Source organism: Helianthus annuus, chromosome 5, assembly GCF_002127325.2.
Source record: "Helianthus annuus cultivar XRQ/B chromosome 5, HanXRQr2.0-SUNRISE, whole genome shotgun sequence".
NCBI lineage: Eukaryota > Viridiplantae > Streptophyta > Magnoliopsida > Asterales > Asteraceae > Helianthus > Helianthus annuus.
The window spans coordinates 150,661,642-150,684,341 of NC_035437.2; the positions used below are offsets into that span (position 1 = coordinate 150,661,642).

At 41.5% G+C, this 22,700-nt stretch overlaps 1 protein-coding gene across 1 annotated transcript; it reads right to left on the minus strand.

Annotated features, from left to right (window-relative positions):
• Positions 1 to 432: 432 nt before the first annotated feature.
• On the minus strand, positions 433 to 22,045 carry LOC110943932. Its single transcript, XM_022185662.2, has 6 exons — positions 21,899 to 22,045; positions 17,497 to 17,989; positions 17,272 to 17,393; positions 15,038 to 15,706; positions 662 to 721; positions 433 to 553 (listed from the first exon to the last, which is right to left on the minus strand). Exons 2-6 carry the CDS (start codon positions 17,983 to 17,985, stop codon positions 433 to 435), a joined length of 1,461 nt encoding a protein of 486 aa, XP_022041354.1. The 5' UTR covers positions 17,986 to 17,989; positions 21,899 to 22,045.
• Between the last annotated feature and the right edge of the window lie 655 nt (positions 22,046 to 22,700).

Here is a 22,700-nt window from a genome sequence, read left to right on the forward strand (position 1 = left end):
TTGAAGATATTAAAGACAAAGGACATGATTTGATATTTTAGACATACATAAAGGACGAAATTTGAAATTTACTCAAAATCAAATGATATGAGAAATTAATTTTTAAGTAAATAAGAAAATAAATAAATAAAAACACTCTAACTGACATGTGGCTTAGGCTGGGATGCAACCTTGGAATGCCCCACCCATCCTGTTGAGAAATGACAACCAACCTTTACCTCAGAATCGGTCAGCAAAGTGGGTATGTCTAACGGACCCCACAATGACCTTCTCTCCCCCATTCTCTCTCCACCAGAGTGCATCAGACTTCTCAATACAAATTTCATTAGCAATACAAAAATTTAAAACACTAATGTGTATTCAATATTTTTTAGAAGATAAAGCGAGAGCAAGTAAAAGACTGATGATTAATTAGGTGCATTTGCATAGAAGTCAATACACTCTTGGCATCCACCGAACATTAACAAACACAAGATGCGTACCCTTTGCTGCTTGTTTTCTTGGGGCATCCGCTAAGTCCTCTTGAGCTTCTCTCCTCAAGATCGTCACATGTCTACCTTAAACAAACAAAATACATATAAAACAGGCCAGTCTTATGTGATTATGAATCCACAGAAATCAAGTAATTAAATTAAAATTTTAGATAGGTAGATCAACTTACCTGCCCAGTGTCATGTCATGGCAGGTCCGGTTTTCCCTAGCAGCTGCATCATGATAGAACCTACATGCATACTTTGGCCAAAGATCAAAGCGACGCATCTTGGGGCAAGCGCTACAACACAAGAACTTGCCACTTTGGGAGACTTGGTTGTGCGGTCTCACGTATTCATCTCCTATAGAGTATCTCAAAAGACATATTTCACCCAACTTTATCTTTTCACCATTGCAATCCAGAACCCAATCGACCTCCAGTTTGGCACGTTTGTACTACTTGAGGCATGTTTTACAAATCGTGTAGGACTATTTATTAATGTTTTCAACCAAAAGTACCATAATTAAGTTTTTATAACAAAGTGTATAAAAGAGAAAGTAGGTGAGTAAAGGAGTTTGATCATGCCTACATTGCAACTTTCGTTGCAATGTCAAGTGGCAGAGATGGTGCCACCGTCACGTATTTTGTGGATGCCCACAGAGTCTCCTAGCCTGTTGTTTGTGCAACCACACACTATTTCAATGTAATGTTGTGGTCTCACTATGATTTGCCCAGCAAAGGCACTCAATTCCTCATTTGAAAAAAATAGTCCCAGCACCTGTTGTTTGTGCATCCAAACATAATTCAGGTACAAGTTGAAAAAACCGTAGAAGTTTGAAGTTTAAATTTTGTTAAGAATCTTATTAGTTTCAATGGTTTCAAAAATTTAAAATCAAACCATGTCTATAACTAACTTTTCCAATGAGGAATTAGTGCCTTTGTTGCGTAAATCATGGTGAGAGCACCACATTACATTGGAATAGCGTGTAGTTTCACAAACAACCGGCTGAGAGACTGTGTGGGCATCCTTAGAATCAGTGATGATGGCACTATCTTTGCAACTTGCTATTGCAACGATGCCTGCAATCGAGGTATGATCAAGCTCTTTCACACATCCACTTCCATTTTAGTATCTTTTGTTAAAGAAAAATTGATTATGGTACATCTAGCTGTTAACAATGTTTAATTGTCATGCGAACTTCGCAAAACATGCATCGGGTGTTAAACATTTGCCAATGTGGAGGACCAAGGTTTGGGTTTTAATTAAATTGCAATGGTGAGAAGATAAAGTTGGGTGAAAGGTGTTTTCTTAGGTATTATAAAGGAGATGAATACGTGAGACCACACAACCAAGTCTCCCAACGTGATGAGCTCTTAAGTTGTGTCACATGCTACAAGGTGTGTTGCTTTGAGCTTAGGACAAGGGATGCATGCCGGACCTACCATGATGTAGCTATAGTGGAAAATCGAACTTGCTCTAACACGATACTGCCCGGTAAGTTGATGTTGATCAGCCACCTAGAACTTAAATTTAGTTAACTGATTTGTTAGGATCCATAATTAACCTGCTCATTTTGTCTCCCTTTTTTATTTCTTTTAAATTGAAATTTTATTTGGTTTATTTTTTAATCTATGGCTTTAATCCATTTTTTATGTTACGACTGTAGATAGTCAGCTATATCCGTCAGTTCAAGACTTCTTAAGTTTAAAAGATTTTCAATATACACTTTCCACTTTGTTGGAGTTGAAATGGCCACTTTAACTTGTGTTTTAAGTTCCTCTTGTTTTGAACACAACAGCCTGATTGGTGTTAGATCATGTCTTGATTGTTTTGTCTGTTGTAACTGCTTCTTACTTGACTCCACTCTATTAAAGTAAAATATATTTTCTTAATCCAACAACTCAAACTGATCTGGAAAATATAACTTTAAGATTTTTTTAACGAATCTCAAGGATTCATTTGTTCATAGCATTTCTTTCAGTTCTGTATTTTCGGAGTCCTAGCTTTCTAGTGTCAAGACAATTGTAGAGACTTAAATAAAAAAAATAATAATAAAAAACCTGGTTATTCTTTCCCCAATATTCATATCATTGTACACAACATTCACATGATTACAAATTATCTAAATGTGATATGGATTCTTGTGCTGGGGGTTGTCAAAAAAAAGTGACAAGTGTTGGGGGTTATAACCAAAATCTAAAGAGGTGACTCTAACTTTAGCCACCATGTGTATATTTTTTTGGCTATATATGTGTAAGGATGACATTTAGGTGTGCAATCATAAGCAAAAGTTTCTCCAAACACAAGTGCAGGGTACTGAGATTACAATACTTGGCGCAGGGCAAAGAAAATTCTCTCCGTCTTTTTCTTTGTACTTCCATCATTTGTTTTAATATAAAAAAAGTTAACATTCACTAAATGGTCAAAAATTTTATTTATATTAAACAAATATAATTTTTTGAACAAATTTCGTTTTTTCAAAAAGTTTATATATGAATGTTAAAAAAACAACTAAACAAAAATTTGTTTTAAATAATTTTTAAGGCTAAATGTTTTTCAGTTATTATATAAAATCAAATGATATGAGAAATTAATTGTTAAGTAAAAAAGAAAAAATAAATTAAAATTGAAACCTTGGGTTGGGTTGGGTTGCAACCTTGGGTTGCCCCACCCACCCTGTTGAGAAATCACAACCAACCTTTACCTAGGAGATGGTCATCGCAGTGGGTGGTGTCTAACAGACCCCTCAACGATCTCTCCAATGAGGAATTGAGTGCCTTTGTTGAGCAAATCACGGTGAAAGCACCACATTACATTGGAATAGTGTGTGGTTGCACAAACAACTAGCTTGAAGACTCTGTCGGCATCCTGAGAATCAACACTGATGATGATGACACCATCATTGCTATTTGCTATTTAAATGATAGTAGGCGCAAATAGCATTATTTTACTTGCTTTTGTATAAACATTTAGGAATTTTTTGTCAACAATCAGAGTTGGTTTATTATCATGAATGAGCACGCGCTTTAATTCCAATTTAGGCAAAAGTGATTTTTGATGGTAAAGATTATAGTTTATCTTCACAAATCAGTGCCCATACTCAGATTTTGCTTTCGATCAAATTTATATAGGAAGATTATTACTTTCAGAATTGTTGTATTACAGTTTTTCCTAGTAGGTAAAGTCGTTTTGAAGTTTAAATTGTTTTTAGATTCTAAGATATAAAATTAAACATACCTGAAGTTGGAATAATGGATTTTAATAATCCCAACCATTAGCCATTGGCCGACAACGATCCCAACTTCAAATATAACCAGCGGAGGTCCTACCTTTTCACAAATTGTAAACCACTGAACCTTTACTAACAGAACCTTAATTTCTTTTTATCCCCTTTTCCTTTTCTATTAGCAACGGTCAATTGATTTACAATATGTGAAAAGGTAGGATCACCACTGGTTATTTTTGAAGTTGAGACCGTTTCCGGCCAATGGCTAATAGTTGGGATTATTAAAATCCGTTATTGCAAACTGTTTTTAGATTCTTTTCAATTTCTAACTTAATTGAGTTTGGTTGCATAAACAACAGGAACTGAGACTCTTTTCCAATGAGGAATTGAGTGCCTTTGTTGAGCAAATCACAGTGGAGGAATTTGGTGTCCTGTCAGTGACGATGGTACCATTCGTGCAACTTGCCATTGCAAAGAAGGTATGATCAAACTCTCTCACATTTGCTTCCTGTTGTGTATCTTTTGTTGCAAAAACTGAATTATGGTATTTCTTGCTGGAAACAGTGTTTAGTTCTCCTGCAAAGTTTGCAAGACATGCACTAAGTGGTACAAACGTGCTAAACTGGAGGACCAAGGTTTGGGTTGTAAATTCTAAGTGGGAGAAGAGAAAAAAGTGGGTGAGACGTGTCTTCCCAGATACTATAAAGGAGATGAATACGTGAGACCACACAACCAAGTCTCCCACCGCAATGAGTTCTTAAGTTGTACAACATGCGACAAGGTGTGTCGCTTCGAACTAAGGACAAGGGATGCATGCAGGTTCTACCACTTTGCAGTTACAAGGGAAGATCGAACTTGCAGTGACATGATACCGGGCAAGCAAGTTAATCCACCTATCTAAAAGTTAAATTTGATTACTTGATTTGTAAGGACTTATAAAGCCTGTGTTATATGTATTTTGTTTGGTTAAGGTGGTCATGTGAAGACCTCGAGGAAAGGAGCTCAAGGCCACGCAGTGGATGCCGCAAGAATAGCAAGTGCGAAGGTTGCATGCATTGTGTGTGTTTTGGATGCAAAATGTGCAGGTTTGAGGACTGCCGATGCCAGGTGTGTGTTGATTTCTATTCAAACGCAATTTATAAATTAAAACTCAAAAAGAATGTTTCTAACATACTCAAAATGAAGTTTCAGAAACAAAAAAACAAGTCATATCTTACACTGCCAACACAATTTTAAATTAAAACCATAAAGAACTAAAATGAAAACAAGCTTGCTTATAAAATTTATGAAAGGTTAGGTTCATGTTACGATTTTTGTCATAAACCAATTTTATCTTTATATATTGTAGCTCCGACAACCTTCAAACGTTTTTTAAATTGTGTCACATAGCTGTGTAAACAATTTTAACACCAATTGTTGGCGAAGGTTGCTAGAGAAGACGAAAAAAAAACATTTGGGAGATTGCCGGAGTTGCACTTGGGCTGTTGAAGTACATAAAAATAAACCAAGGTGAGGTTAAAATGTTTTTATTATATATATATATATATATATATATATATATATATATATATATATATATATATATATATATATATATATATATATATACTAGCCATTTACCCGCGTGATGCGGCGGGAGTTGCGATTTGCAAAAGGATACTCGTTTACAAAGCCTTGAACAACAAAGTATCTTGTACTTTCATCGTTGGTGGGGTGCTTGCGCGACGTGGAGGGAAGCACAACATTTAAGTATTTAGGGATGTGCACAGATCAGTTTGGTTGTGAGCCACAATCAAAACCGTGACCGGACATTTGGTTAGCCTTTTTGTATTACCATTTGGTTTCAGTTAACCATAAGTTCGGTTTTCATTTTTTTTCCAAGGTCGGTTTCGTTTTTGGTTAAAAAGCGAAAATGTGTTATATGACCACTTTTCGTTGTAAGTTTGCTGGCTAAAATCGCCTGGTGGCATGTTTTTTTTCATCAATGTTAGTGTTCCGACAGACCAAGGCTCGATAGGCGACGATTTGATTTTCTTTCCCAGCTTGACGGGTTTGAAGACGTGGAGAAGAGGGTGCAAGCAAAGTTTACAACTCTGTTGGGAGTATCAGGTTGTTTTTTATATTGTAGACATGTTATAATTTGCCTTTTAGTATTGGTTTTCAATTTACTTAACTTTAAAAAACCAGCCCATTTGACTCATTAGAGAAAAAACTTTGCCCAAGTTGACCCATTCATCCATAAACCAGTCAAAGTTTACCCAAAAGGTACGAAAATAGAGTTAAAAATGTGAAAATTATTTTTTTCAAATAAACCACCTAAAAAGTAAAAACATCAAGAACATCAGGTAACCCATTTAGTGCCTTAGTGGCACTGCAAGATACCAGATCAACCAAGAAACAACATGAAGCCACCTACTGTGCAACTTAAGGCGCAACTGGTTGGCCAGCTATTGCTCGATATAGTTTAACAAATCTAGGCAGCATCAATATTAACGATCAATGAAATGCTTTTGCCAAGAACAAATCAACATTTTGGAACTGATGGTGATAGGCATGCTGCCATCTTACTCGATTTGTTATATATTTAAAATCAAAACATGTTTAAATATTCAATTCAGTTGTAATATGTGTTCCTCTTTTTCTTGATCATGTCGGTGTTTGGATTCCTCGGTCGTTATCCAGGGACCAAATAAAAAAAGGCATTTTGATAATCTGGAAGTGAGGACCAACCAAACTTCTATATTACAGTCCAGAACCTGCATATCAGTAATAAATAATGATTATCATAAAAACTAAAACAAAAATATGTGTACTTAAGCAAACATTATTCGGAAAAACTTGTAAATCAACATTACGAAGTGGCTTGATTGTTTTTTTTTAATCAAAAAACTTTACTATGTTTGGGAATTTTGATATTTCTAGTTGTGTGGTTCTGTGTTGCAATGCTCAGACTTTTGTTTTTACAACTATTCAGGATTAATCCCCTTGATTCATAGAAACTAACAACTAAACCATTCAGGTCCAATTATGACACCATATTTTGTTATGTCTAAATCTTTCATGACCACATTTGTAACACCATCTTCTAGCGCCTTCTTGCCAGCAGATAGCAAGTAAAGTATAAACTTATCTACCCGAACACGACCCGTTCAACTCGAATACATATGAACCCGAACACGACCCGATATTCGCGGGTTGACACGAACACGACCCGTTCAACTCGATTTTTTTTACTTTCTAAATTTTTTCCGCAAATTAATATATTAAAATTCACTAAAAAAACACAAATGTATATAATAAAATTACATTTAAATTAAGAAATCTTATTTTAATATCTCATTTTAAGTTATAACTATGACATATAATACACTCCCAATTTAATTTATGATATACAACATATCGTAAAAAATATAATATAATACAAATGGGTTAAACGGGTCAACCCACCAACCCGACCGAGTTGACCCAAACCTGACCCATTTAGCTAAACGGGTTCGTGGGTTCAACTCGAAACTGACCAGACCCCATTTAGACTAAACCCAAACCCGCGAATTTCGTATTAGCCCCAATTGACGTTTGCATTTCTCATCACTTTACACCCTTCTGTCAGTTGACCGATTGTTTGACCGGTATGTTGTTAACATCCATGAGGGTATTATTGGACGGAAGCGTGTACAGTGACGAACTATGCAAACGTTAATGGGGCGGGTGCAAATTGACGTTTACTCAAAAAAGAAACTTCATAATATAAAGCGCCACCTGTAAATAATAAGAGTGTGCCTATTGGCACACTAAAGTGCCTATTGGCACACCAAACCCTAGCAAAAGTTAGGGTTTATCTACGCTGCGTATTGGTCAATACGCAGCCTATAAGGTAAACCCTAGACGCTGCGTATTGACCAATACGCAGCGTAGATAAACCATAGATCTCAGTGCCTGATTACCAATCATTGCACAGAAAACAAGGTCCCTATACGCTGCGTATTGACCAATACGCAGCATATACAAAACTGATGCTCATTTGGGGTCATTTTGGTAGGTTTGAAGTGTCAAATTTTTGCCAGGTTTCTATACGCTGCGTATTGACCAATACGCAGCGTATATAAACTTGGTAAAATTTGACACTTCATACCTGGAAACATTTTGTGTCAATTTCAGAAACATAAGGGACCATTATTGTAAATCCAGGAAACATCAGGGACCATTTATCTAAATTATCAAACATCAGGGACCATTTTTGTAATTTTATGAAACTTCAGGGACCATTTTTGTAATTTTATGAAACTTCAGGGACCATTTTTATAAAAAATGAAACACCAGGGACCAAAGTGTAAATATATATAAAATCAGAATAAAAGGGGGTCTTCTTTAAAGAACCGGCCCTTAGCATGAATCGAACTCGTGACCTTTCATTTAGAACCGTAACGCCTTAACCAGTTTATCCTCCGTTCCGGAGCTGTTAGAACATGGAACTTAATTCTTATATGCAGTGACTACTAATACGCTGCGTATTGACCTATACGCAGCGTATACTGACAGTTAGTATACGCTGCGTATTGGTCAATACGCAGCGTATAAAGCCTTCTGAACTTTAAATTCACACAGAACCTGGAACTTAATTCTTATATTTTTTTTTATTATTTAGTCGACGTCGTCCGTAAGGCGCGTACGGGCCTAACGAGCGTCGAAACTAAGCCCGTCGTTAAACGGACTTAGTTTCGACGCTCGTTAGGCCCGTACGCGCCTTACGGACGACGTCGACTAAATAATATTTTTTTTATTATTTAGTCGACGTCGTCCGTAAGGCGCGTACGGGCTTAACGAGCGTCGAAACTAAGCCCGTCGTTGCCCGTTAGGCCCGTACGCGCCTTACGGATGATAAATTTACAAAAATGGTCCCTGAGGTTTGATGTGTTTACAAAATTGGTCCCTGAGGTTTGATGAATTTACAAAAATGGTCCCTGGTGTTTCCAGGATTTACACAAATGGTCCCTGGTCAATTTCTGAAGCACAAGGGACCATTTTTGTAAATCCTGGAAACACCAGGGACCTTTTTGTAAATTCATCAAACCTCAGGGACCAATTTTGTAAACACATCAAACCTCAGGGACCATTTTTGTAAATTTATCATCCGTAAGGCGCGTACGGGCCTAACGGGCAACGACGGACTTAGTTTCGACGCTCGTTAGGCCCGTACGCGCCTTACGGACGACGTCGACTAAATAATATTTTTTTTATTATTTAGTCGACGTCGTCCGTAAGGCGCGTACGGGCCTAACGAGCGTCGAAACTAAGTCCGTCGTTAAAATTTTAACGACGGGCTTAGTTTCGACGCTCGTTAGGCCCGTACGCGCCTTACGGACGACGTCGACTAAATAATATTTTTTTTTATTATTTAGTCGACGTCATCCGTAAGGCGCGTACGGGCCTAACGAGCGTCGAAACTAAGTCCGTCGTTGCCCGTTAGGCCCGTACGCGCCTTACGGATGATAAATTTACAAAAATGGTCCCTGAGGTTTGATGAATTTACAAAAATGGTCCCTGGTGTTTCCAGGATTTAATAAAATGGTCCCTTGTGTTTCAGAAATTGACCAGGGACCATTTTTGTAAATCCTGGAAACACCAGGGACCATTTTTGTAAATTCATCAAACCTCAGGGACTAATTTTGTAAACACATCAAACCTTAGGGACCATTTTTGTAAATTTATCATCCGTAAGGCGCGTACGGGCCTAACGGGCAACGACGGACTTAGTTTCGACGCTCGTTAGGCCCGTACGCGCCTTACGGACGACGTCGACTAAATAATATTTTTTTTATTATTTAGTCGACGTCGTCCGTAAGGCGCGTACGGGCCTAACGAGCGTCGAAACTAAGCCCGTCGTTAAACGGACTTAGTTTCGACGCTCGTTAGGCCCGTACGCGCCTTACGGACGACGTCGACTAAATAATATTTTTTTTATTATTTAGTCGACGTCGTCCGTAAGGCGCGTACGGGCTTAACGAGCGTCGAAACTAAGCCCGTCGTTGCCCGTTAGGCCCGTACGCGCCTTACGGATGATAAATTTACAAAAATGGTCCCTGAGGTTTGATGTGTTTACAAAAATGGTCCCTGGTGTTTCCAGGATTTAATAAAATGGTCCCTTGTGTTTCAGAAATTGACCAGGGACCATTTTTGTAAATCCTGGAAACACCAGGGACCATTTTTGTAAATTCATCAAACCTCAGGGACTAATTTTGTAAACACATCAAACCTCAGGGACCATTTTTGTAAATTTATCATCCGTAAGGCGCGTACGGGCCTAACGGGCAACGACGGACTTAGTTTCGACGCTCGTTAGGCCCGTACGCGCCTTACGGACGACGTCGACTAAATAATATTTTTTTATTATTTAGTCGACGTCGTCCGTAAGGCGCGTACGGGCCTAACGAGCGTCGAAACTAAGCCCGTCGTTAAACGGACTTGGTTTCGACGCTCGTTAGGCCCGTACGCGCCTTACGGACGACGTCGACTAAATAATATTTTTTTTTATTATTAAGTCGACGTCGTCCGTAAGGCGCGTACGGGCCTAACGAGCGTCGAAACTAAGTCCGTCGTTGCCCGTTAGGCCCGTACGCGCCTTACGGATGATAAATTTACAAAAATGGTCCCTGAGGTTTGATGAATTTACAAAAATGGTCCCTGGTGTTTCCAGGATTTAATAAAATGGTCCCTTGTGTTTCAGAAATTGACCAGGGACCATTTTTGTAAATCCTGGAAACACCAGGGACCATTTTTGTAAATTCATCAAACCTCAGGGACTAATTTTGTAAACACATCAAACCTCAGGGACCATTTTTGTAAATTTATCATCCGTAAGGCGCGTACGGGCCTAACGGGCAACGACGGACTTAGTTTCGACGCTCGTTAGGCCCGTACGCGCCTTACGGACGACGTCGACTAAATAATAAAAAAAATATTATTTAGTCGACGTCGTCCGTAAGGCGCGTACGGGCCTAACGAGCGTCGAAACTAAGCCCGTCGTTAAACGGACTTAGTTTCGACGCTCGTTAGGCCCGTACGCGCCTTACGGACGACGTCGACTAAATAATAAAAAAAAATATTATTTAGTCGACGTCGTCCGTAAGGCGCGTACGGGCCTAACGAGCGTCGAAACTAAGCCCGTCGTTAAACGGACTTAGTTTCGACGCTCGTTAGGCCCGTACGCGCCTTACGGACGACGTCGACTAAATAATATTTTTTTTTATTATTTAGTCGACGTCGTCCGTAAGGCGCGTACGGGCCTAACGAGCGTCGAAACTAAGTCCGTCGTTGCCCGTTAGGCCCGTACGCGCCTTACGGATGATAAATTTACAAAAATGGTCCCTGAGGTTTGATGAATTTACAAAAATGGTCCCTGGTGTTTCCAGGATTTAATAAAATGGTCCCTTGTGTTTCAGAAATTGACCAGGGACCATTTTTGTAAATCCTGGAAACACCTATACGCTGCGTATTGACCAATACGCAGCGTATACAAAACTGATGCTCATTTGGGGTCATTTTGGTAGGTTTGAAGTGTCAAATTTTTGCCAGGTTTCTATACGCTGCGTATTGACCAATACGCAGCGTATATAAACTTGGTAAAATTTGACACTTCATACTTGGAAACATTTTGTGTCAATTTCAGAAACATAAGGGACCATTATTGTAAATCCAGGAAACATCAGGGACCATTTATCTAAATTATCAAACATCAGGGACCATTTTTGTAATTTTATGAAACTTCAGGGACCATTTTTGTAATTTTATGAAACTTCAGGGACCATTTTTATAAAAAATGAAACACCAGGGACCAAAGTGTAAATATATATAAAATCAGAATAAAAGGGGGTCTTCTTTAAAGAACCGGCCCTTAGCATGAATCGAACTCGTGACCTTTCATTTAGAACCGTAACGCCTTAACCAGTTTATCCTCCGTTCCGGAGCTGTTAGAACATGGAACTTAATTCTTATATGCAGTGACTACTAATACGCTGCGTATTGACCTATACGCAGCGTATACTGACAGTTAGTATACGCTGCGTATTGGTCAATACGCAGCGTATAAAGCCTTCTGAACTTTAAATTCACACAGAACCTGGAACTTAATTCTTATATTTTTTTTATTATTTAGTCGACGTCGTCCGTAAGGCGCGTACGGGCCTAACGAGCGTCGAAACTAAGCCCGTCGTTAAACGGACTTAGTTTCGACGCTCGTTAGGCCCGTACGCGCCTTACGGACGACGTCGACTAAATAATATTTTTTTTATTATTTAGTCGACGTCGTCCGTAAGGCGCGTACGGGCTTAACGAGCGTCGAAACTAAGCCCGTCGTTGCCCGTTAGGCCCGTACGCGCCTTACGGATGATAAATTTACAAAAATGGTCCCTGAGGTTTGATGTGTTTACAAAATTGGTCCCTGAGGTTTGATGAATTTACAAAAATGGTCCCTGGTGTTTCCAGGATTTACACAAATGGTCCCTGGTCAATTTCTGAAACACAAGGGACCATTTTTGTAAATCCTGGAAACACCAGGGACCTTTTTGTAAATTCATCAAACCTCAGGGACCAATTTTGTAAACACATCAAACCTCAGGGACCATTTTTGTAAATTTATCATCCGTAAGGCGCGTACGGGCCTAACGGGCAACGACGGACTTAGTTTCGACGCTCGTTAGGCCCGTACGCGCCTTACGGACGACGTCGACTAAATAATATTTTTTTTATTATTTAGTCGACGTCGTCCGTAAGGCGCGTACGGGCCTAACGAGCGTCGAAACTAAGCCCGTCGTTAAAATTTTAACGACGGGCTTAGTTTCGACGCTCGTTAGGCCCGTACGCGCCTTACGGACGACGTCGACTAAATAATATTTTTTTTTATTATTTAGTCGACGTCATCCGTAAGGCGCGTACGGGCCTAACGAGCGTCGAAACTAAGTCCGTCGTTGCCCGTTAGGCCCGTACGCGCCTTACGGATGATAAATTTACAAAAATGGTCCCTGAGGTTTGATGAATTTACAAAAATGGTCCCTGGTGTTTCCAGGATTTAATAAAATGGTCCCTTGTGTTTCAGAAATTGACCAGGGACCATTTTTGTAAATCCTGGAAACACCAGGGACCATTTTTGTAAATTCATCAAACCTCAGGGACTAATTTTGTAAACACATCAAACCTCAGGGACCATTTTTGTAAATTTATCATCCGTAAGGCGCGTACGGGCCTAACGGGCAACGACGGACTTAGTTTCGACGCTCGTTAGGCCCGTACGCGCCTTACGGACGACGTCGACTAAATAATATTTTTTTTATTATTTAGTCGACGTCGTCCGTAAGGCGCGTACGGGCCTAACGAGCGTCGAAACTAAGCCCGTCGTTAAACGGACTTGGTTTCGACGCTCGTTAGGCCCGTACGCGCCTTACGGACAACGTCGACTAAATAATATTTTTTTTATTATTTAGTCGACGTCGTCCGTAAGGCGCGTACGGGCCTAACGAGCGTCGAAACTAAGTCCGTCGTTGCCCGTTAGGCCCGTACGCGCCTTACGGATGATAAATTTACAAAAATGGTCCCTGAGGTTTGATGAATTTACAAAAATGGTCCCTGGTGTTTCCAGGATTTAATAAAATGGTCCCTTGTGTTTCAGAAATTGACCAGGGACCATTTTTGTAAATCCTGGAAACACCAGGGACCATTTTTGTAAATTCATCAAACCTCAGGGACTAATTTTGTAAACACATCAAACCTCAGGGACCATTTTTGTAAATTTATCATCCGTAAGGCGCGTACGGGCCTAACGGGCAACGACGGACTTAGTTTCGACGCTCGTTAGGCCCGTACGCGCCTTACGGACGACGTCGACTAAATAATAAAAAAAATATTATTTAGTCGACGTCGTCCGTAAGGCGCGTACGGGCCTAACGAGCGTCGAAACTAAGCCCGTCGTTAAACGGACTTAGTTTCGACGCTCGTTACGCCCGTACGCGCCTTACGGACGACGTCGACTAAATAATATTTTTTTTTATTATTTAGTCGACGTCGTCCGTAAGGCGCGTACGGGCCTAACGAGCGTCGAAACTAAGTCCGTCGTTGCCCGTTAGGCCCGTACGCGCCTTACGGATGATAAATTTACAAAAATGGTCCCTGAGGTTTGATGAATTTACAAAAATGGTCCCTGGTGTTTCCAGGATTTAATAAAATGGTCCCTTGTGTTTCAGAAATTGACCAGGGACCATTTTTGTAAATCCTGGAAACACCAAGGACCATTTTTGTAAATTCATCAAACCTCAGGGACTAATTTTGTAAACACATCAAACCTCAGGGACCATTTTAGTAAATTTATCATCCGTAAGGCGCGTACGGGCCTAAAGGGCAACGACGGACTTAGTTTCGACGCTCGTTAGGCCCGTACGCGCCTTACGGACGACGTCGACTAAATAATATTTTTTTTATTATTTAGTCGACGTCGTCCGTAAGGCGCGTACGGGCCTAACGAGCGTCGAAACTAAGCCCGTCGTTGCCCGTTAGGCCCGTACGCGCCTTACGGACGACGTCGACTAAATAATATTTTTTAACGACGGGCTTAGTTTCGACGCTCGTTAGGCCCGTACGCGCCTTACGGACGACGTCGACTAAATAATATTTTTTTTATTATTTAGTCGACGTCATCCGTAAGGCGCGTACGGGCCTAACGGGCAACGACGGACTTAGTTTCGACGCTCGTTAGGCCCGTACGCGCCTTACGGACGACGTCGACTAAATAATATTTTTTTTATTATTTAGTCGACGTCATCCGTAAGGCGCGTACGGGCCTAACGGGCAACGACGGACTTAGTTTCGACGCTCGTTAGGCCCGTACGCGCCTTACGGACGACGTCGACTAAATAATATTTTTTTTATTATTTAGTCGACGTCGTCCGTAAGGCGCGTACGGGCCTAACGGGCAACGACGGACCTAGTTTCGACGCTCGTTAGGCCCGTACGCGCCTTACGGACGACGTCGACTAAATAATATTTTTTTTATTATTTAGTCGACGTCGTCCGTAAGGCGCGTACGGGCCTAACGAGCGTCGAAACTAAGTCCGTAACGACAAAACACTTTAAATAACCTGCCAGAATTTTTTATAACCTGCCTGAATTTCAAAATATAACATTTCAAAATACGTGAAACTGTTTACACCGAAGTTTGATATATACATAACAAAATACATTACAAAGTTTGTACATACATAACAAAATGATAAAATACTACTGCTGCTGCTCCTGATGCTGCTGCTGCTGCTCCTGATGCTGCTGCTGCTGCTCCTGATGCTGCTGCTGCTGCCGCTGATGCTGATCCCAGTCCGCATCCGCAATGAAGGGTAGTGGAGGTAACCCGTCATGCTGTCGCTGCTGCTGCAGCGCCGCAGCCACCCACTCTAACAAATAATTGTTTCTCTCAACGTTTCGAAGCAGCCGCTCTTGTGACGGGTCAGGACCGGGCATAACATGGCGTGGGAACTGGGGCGCCCCGGGTGGTCCACGCGGCTGTGGTGGCCGCGGAAGAACGGCGGCCGGGTCATGCGGCTCCGGCGGCTCCGGATCCCGCGGGGGATAAATCAGAGGGAACTCTTCTGGCAGTTCCTTAAGCTGGTATTGCGTGCCGTCCAGATTCTTTAACCGCTTCCCGCATGGAAAGTCTTTGGTAATATGCATCCCGTTTATTGTGTTCATCCCCATCCGCTTTGGCTGTGCCGCCGGGCCTACACGGCCGCGGTCGTTCTCCGGATGATAGCCCAACGAATGGGCTATCTTGGTCACGTAAGCGCCGCCGAATAGCATTCCGCGCTCCTGTCGATGATGCGCGGAGGCGAAATACTGTGCCAACCCGTAGGCGAGAGCGCACGGCCTCTTGTATAAGAGGCAATACAAAAAGAATAAGTCACCACTCGTACACCACTCCCGGCTTTTGTTTCGAGCAGTGATCGAAGTGGAAATCATCTTGTGCAAATACCTGCATAAATGGAAACCAGTCAGTAAATAATAATCAGACGACATCGATTAAATGGAAACCGTAAGTCGCGTAGGTCCCTAACGGGCATTTAAACGGCTGCAAACGCAGCCGCAAACGGCAGCGATTTCGCTGCCGTTTGCGGCTGCGTTTGCAGTCGTAAACGAGCGTTTAAACGGCTGCAAACGCAGCCGCACACGGCTGCGTTTTCGCTGCCGTCTGCGGCGGCATTTGCAGCCGTAACCGGGCGTTTAAAGGGCTGCAAACGCAGCCCCAAACGGCTGCGAAATCGCTGCCCTTTGGGGCTGTGTTTGCAGCCGTTTAAACGCCGGTTTACGGCTGCAAACGCAGCCCCAAACGGCTGCCGGTTTAGACGTCGTTCAAACGCCGGTTACGGTTCGACTTCGACTAAAAAATTAAAAAAAAAATATGTTTAAAAAAAAATCCTGTTTAAAAAGAAATTTGGTTTAAACGGTCCTTGGAGTTTCAAAAATTGACACAAATGGTCCCTTTTTTGATATATTTACACTTTGGTCCCTGAAGTTTCAATTTTTTACAAAAATGGTCCCCGATGTTTCAAAAATTGACACAAGTGGTCCCTAACGAGCGTCGAAACTAAGTTCGTCGTTAAAATATAAAACGACGAACTTAGTTTCGACGCTCGTTAGAGACCTACGGGCCTTACGGTTCGACTTCGACTAAATAATAAAAAAATATATATTTTAACGACGAACTTAGTTTCGACGCTCGAACGGACCTACGCGCTTTACGAGCGTCAAAACTAAGATCGTCGTTAAATTATACTTTTTTTATTATTTAGTCGAAGTCGATCCGTAAGGCGCGTAGGTCCGTAACGAGCGTCGAAACTAAGTTCGTCGTTAAAATATAAAACGACGAACTTAGTTTCGACGTTCGTTAGGGACCTACGCGCCTTACGGTTCGACTTCGACTAAATAATAAAAAAAATATATATATTTTAACGACGAACTTAGTTTCGACGCTCGTTAGGACCGTACGCGCCTTACGAGCGTCAAAACTATGATCGTCGTCGTTAAATTATATTTTTTTATTATTTAGTCGAAGTCGAACCGTAAGTCGCGTAGGTCCCTAACGGGCGTTTAAACGGCTGCAAACGCAGCCGCAAACGGCAGATATTTCGCTGCCGTTTGCGGCTGCGTTTGCAGTCGTAAACGGGCGTTTAAACGGCTGCGTTTTCGCTGCCGTCTGCGGCGGCATTTGCAGCCGTAACCGGGCGTTTAAACGGCTGCAAACGCAGCCCCAAACGGCTGCGAAATCGTTGCCCTTTGGGGCTGTGTTTGCAGCCGTTTAAACGCCGGTTTACGGCTGCAAACCCAGTCCCAAACGGCTGCCGGTTTAGACGTCGTTCAATTTTTTACAAAAACGGCTGACGGTTTGATATATTTACACTTTGTTCCCTAAAGTTTCTATTTTTTACAAAAATGGTCCCTGATGTTTCAAAAATTGACAAAAATCAACTAAATAATTAAAAAAAGAAATTTTCTTTTAAAAAAATCTGTTTAAAAAAAACTGTTTAATAACTAACGTACCTGAAGAGCGGATCCTCAATCAGCGTACTCCTCCCCTTGGATTGGTGGTGGTCCCAATGACGGATGTCCGCGATCAGATCCCAAAACCCTAATAGCGTGGGTTTATCAATCATTACGAGCCCCTGTTTACACGAATGTTTATTAAACGTTAAATTAATATTAAATCTTAAATGTTATATATTAAAAATAATAATAATAACAATACAAAATTTGTGTTAAACGTACCTTCGTATAAAGATCCGTAGCAATCTCAGCCTCCGTATACAAACCGCTATGCACCGCAAACTGTGCAAGTGACATTTCGCGCGCCTGGCCAGCCATGCGAAAAGAAACCTCGGGCGGGGGAGGGGGCTGCGCGGGGTCCACAACCTCATCTGGCCGACGAGGATGAAACTCGAACGACGACAGAAACTCGACTAGTATCTCCCTGTAGGTCGGCGTAAATGATAGCTCAAACAGACGATCCCACGGTGAATCAACGGGAACAAACCCCCGCACCCAATCTTCAACCTCAAGCTTCCGGAGGGTTTTCCACGAAACCGCAAAGTGTTCACCAATATGCATCTTCCGAAGCTTCTCGCAACGGAGCGCAGCCTCGGACTCCAGAGGAAACTCCAAATAAGGGTGATTCTCTAGAGGATCTGGCGGTGGACGCGCCCGCCGTTTCCGCTGCGGCTGCTCCGGAATATCTACTTCGAAATCCATTTCCTCCATTTTTCTGTTTTTAAAAAAAAAAACAATTTAAGTTTAAGTTTAAAAAAATATATATTTTCTGTTTAAAAATATATATTTTCTGTTTAAAAATATATATTTTCTGTTTACAAAGTGAAAGCATAAAGACAAGTGAAAGCATAAAAATATATATTTTCTGTTTAAAAATATATATTTTTCTGTTTTAAAAAAAAAAAAAAACAATTTAAGTTTATGTTTAAAAAATGGTCCCTGAGGTTTGATGTGTTTACAAAATTGGTCCCTGAGGTTTGATGAATTTACAAAAATGGTCCCTGGTGTTTCCAGGATTTAATAAAATGGTCCCTTGTGTTTCAGAAATTGACCAGGGACCATTTTATTAAATCCTGGAAACACCAGGGACCATTTTTGTAAATTCATCAAACCTCAGGAAACAATTTTGTAAACACATCAAACCTCAGGGACCATTTTTGTAAATTTATCATCCGTAAGGCGTGTACGGGCCTAACGGGCAACGACGGACTTAGTTTCGACGCTCGTTAGGCCCGTACGCGCCTTACGGACGACGTACACTAAATAATATTTTTTTTATTATTTAGTCGACGTCGTCCGTAAGGCGCGTACGGGCCTAACGAGCGTCGAAACTAAGCCCGTCCCGCTCGTTAGGCCCGTACGCGCCTTACGGACGACGTCGACTAAATAATATTTTTTTTATTATTTAGTCGACGTCATCCTTAAGGCGCGTACGGGCCTAACGGGCAACGACGGGCTTAGTTTCGACGCTCGTTAGGCCCGTACGCGCCTTACGGACGACGTCGACTAAATAATATTTTTTTTATTATTTAGTCGACGTCGTCCGTAAGGCGCGTACGGGCCTAACGAGCGTCGAAACTAAGTCCGTCGTTGCCCGTTAGGCCCGTACGCGCCTTACGGATGATAAATTTACAAAAATGGTCCCTGAGGTTTGATGAATTTACAAAAATGGTCCCTGGTGTTTCCAGGATTTAATAAAATGGTCCCTTGTGTTTCAGAAATTGACCAGGGACCATTTTTGTAAATCCTGGAAACACCAGGGACCATTTTTGTAAACTTATCAAACCTCAGGGACCAATTTTGTAAACACATCAAACCTCAGGGACCATTTTTGTAAATTTATCATCCGTAAGGCGCGTACGGGCCTAACGGGCAACGACGGACTTAGTTTCGACGCTCGTTAGGCCCGTACGCGCCTTACGGACGACGTCGACTAAATAATATTTTTTTTTATTATTTAGTCGACGTCATCCTTAAGGCGCGTACGGGCCTAACGGGCAACGACGGGCTTAGTTTCGACGCTCGTTAGGCCCGTACGCGACTTACGGACGACGTCGACTAAATAATATTTTTTTTATTATTTAGTCGACGTCGTCCGTAAGGCGCGTACGGGCCTAACGAGCGTCGAAACTAAGCCCGTCGTTAAACGGACTTAGTTTCGACGCTCGTTAGGCCCGTACGCGCCTTACGGACGACGTCGACTAAATAATATTTTTTTTTATTATTTAGTCGACGTCGTCCGTAAGGCGCGTACGGGCCTAACGAGCGTCGAAACTAAGTCCGTCGTTGCCCGTTAGGCCCGTACGCGCCTTACGGATGATAAATTTACAAAAATGGTCCCTGAGGTTTGATGAATTTACAAAAATGGTCCCTGGTGTTTCCAGGATTTAATAAAATGGTCCCTTGTGTTTCAGAAATTGACCAGGGACCATTTTTGTAAATCCTGGAAACACCAGGGACCATTTTTGTAAATTCATCAAACCTCAGGGACCAATTTTGTAAACACATCAAACCTCAGGGACCATTTTTGTAAATTTATCATCCGTAAGGCGCGTACGGGCCTAACGGGCAACGACGGACTTAGTTTCGACGCTCGTTAGGCCCGTACGCGCCTTACGGACGACGTCGACTAAATAATATTTTTTTTTATTATTTAGTCGACGTCATCCTTAAGGCGCGTACGGGCCTAACGGGCAACGACGGGCTTAGTTTCGACGCTCGTTAGGCCCGTACGCGACTTACGGACGACGTCGACTAAATAATATTTTTTTTATTATTTAGTCGACGTCGTCCGTAAGGCGCGTACGGGCCTAACGAGCGTCGAAACTAAGCCCGTCGTTAAACGGACTTAGTTTCGACGCTCGTTAGGCCCGTACGCGCCTTACGGACGACGTCGACTAAATAATATTTTTTTTTATTATTTAGTCGACGTCGTCCGTAAGGCGCGTACGGGCCTAACGAGCGTCGAAACTAAGTCCGTCGTTGCCCGTTAGGCCCGTACGCGCCTTACGGATGATAAATTTACAAAAATGGTCCCTGAGGTTTGATGAATTTACAAAAATGGTCCCTGGTGTTTCCAGGATTTAATAAAATGGTCCCTTGTGTTTCAGAAATTGACCAGGGACCATTTTTGTAAATCCTGGAAACACCAGGGACCATTTTTGTAAATTCATCAAACCTCAGGGACTAATTTTGTAAACACATCAAACCTCAGGGACCATTTTTGTAAATTTATCATCCGTAAGGCGCGTACGGGCCTAACGGGCAACGACGGACTTAGTTTCGACGCTCGTTAGGCCCGTAAGCGCCTTACGGACGACGTCGACTAAATAATATTTTTTTTATTATTTAGTCGACGTCGTCCGTAAGGCGCGTACGGGCCTAACGAGCGTCGAAACTAAGCCCGTCGTTAAACGGACTTAGTTTCGACGCTCGTTAGGCCCGTACGCGCCTTACGGACGACGTCGACTAAATAATATTTTTTTTATTATTTAGTCGACGTCATCCGTAAGGCGCGTACATTATTTAGTCGACGTCGTCCGTAAGGGGCGTACGGGCCTAACGAGCGTCGAAACTAAGCCCGTCGTTAAAATTTTAACGACGGGCTTAGTTTCGACGCCCGTTAGGCCCGTACGCCCCTTACGGACGACGTCGACTAAATAACGTACGCGCCTTACGGACGACGTCGACTAATAATATTTTTTTTATTATTTAGTCGACGTCGTCCGTAAGGCGCGTACGGGCCTAACGAGCGTCGAAACTAAGCCCGTCGTTAAAATTTTAACGACGGGCTTAGTTTCGACGCTCGTTAGGCCCGTACGCCCCTTACGGACGACGTCGACTAAAATTTATATTTTCTGTTTAAAAATATATATTTTTCTGTTTTTTAAAAAAAAAAACAATTTAAGTTTATGTATAAAAAAATGGTCCCTGAGGTTTGATGTGTTTACAAAATTGGTCCCTGAGGTTTGATGAATTTACAAAAATGGTCCCTGGTGTTTCCAGGATTTACAAAAATGGTCCCTGGTCAATTTCTGAAACACAAGGGACCATTTTATTAAATCCTGGAAACACCAGACCCTGTTCTTATCCCGAAAACTAAATTGACCATACGCACTTAGTTTGGCCCGTACGCACTTAGTTTTTTTAGTCGACGTCGTCCGTAAGGCGCGTACGGGCCTAACGGGCAACGACGGACTTAGTTTCGACGCTCGTTAGGCCCGTACGCGCCTTACGGACGACGTCGACTAAATAATAAAAAAATATTATTTAGTCGACGTCGTCCGTAAGGCGCGTACGAGCCTAACGGGCGTCGAAACTAAGCCCGTCGTTGCCCGTAGGCCCATACGCGCCTTACGGATGATAAATTTACAAAAATGGTTCCTGAGGTTTGACGTGTTTACAAAATTGGTCCCTGAGGTTTGATAAGTTTACAAAAAATGGTCACTGTAAACCCTAATCAAACAAATCAAAAAAACACCCCTAATTTACTGTAAACCCTAATCAAACACATCAAACAAACACCCCTAATTCACTGTAAACCCTAATTTACCTATGATACAGCCCTAATTTACGGATAAAATACCAAAAAAATCAAAATTACTTAAATAGGTTGAGTATATACCTCGTTTATACTTCGAATTCGCGTGTATACGGTCGGAAATACGTAGTCGCCTTCGTAGGGGTTCGTAGTGGTTTTGTTTGTAATTTGGGGAAGAACATACGCTGCGTAGGGGTTTTCCTGATTTATATCAGAAGCTATACGCAGCGTAGTGATCAATACGAAGCGTAGGTCTATGTCTAAAATTACGATTAGCCCTTCTATCAGTGCTATACGGGGCTTAATATAAGGGCAAAAACGTCATTGTGCACCTTTATATACGCGTCGTATTGATCTCTACGATACGTATATAAGAGGTCATCACAATGACCTTTATACCCTTCTGTTTAGCCTATACAAAGCATCTGTAGAAGGGCATAAAGGTCATTATGATGACAACTAAATACGCATCGTAGAGACCCATACGAAGCGTATTTAAAGGTCCGAAAATGACGTTTTTGCCCTTATTTTAAGCCCCGTATAGCCCTAAAAGAGGGGCAAAATAGTAATTTAACATGTTTATATTTTCAAACTTCAATTTGGGGGGAAAATTGTCCGCCTTTGACATAGGATGCGTATTGATCAATACGCTGCCTGGTTTTTCTCATTTTACCTTTTTACCCTTGTTATGAGGCTAAAGGAAGCCAAAAAGAGGGGCTTTATTGTCATTTGGATAACATACGATGCGTAGGGATCCCTACGCACCTTAGAAGACCTTTTTTTTTTTTTTTTTCTTCGTTTGTATTTAGAGAAACTAAAAATAATCCAAAAATTATGTTTATAAAAATTTGAATTATAAATTATAAATTATAAATTATAAATTATA

Excerpts from the sequence above, each read along its gene's own strand:
- LOC110943932 (XM_022185662.2), bottom strand. The coding sequence starts at position 17,985 with ATGGAGGAAATGGATTTCGAAGTAGATATTCCGGAGCAGCCGCAGCGG. Across the intron at positions 17,394-17,496 it reads CTACGGATCTTTATACGAAG|GGGCTCGTAATGATTGATAA; the intron begins GTACGTTTAACA and ends TCGTGTAAACAG. Across the intron at positions 722-15,037 it reads GACTGGGATCAGCATCAGCG|GTTCTATCATGATGCAGCTG; the intron begins GCAGCAGCAGCA and ends GTATGCATGTAG.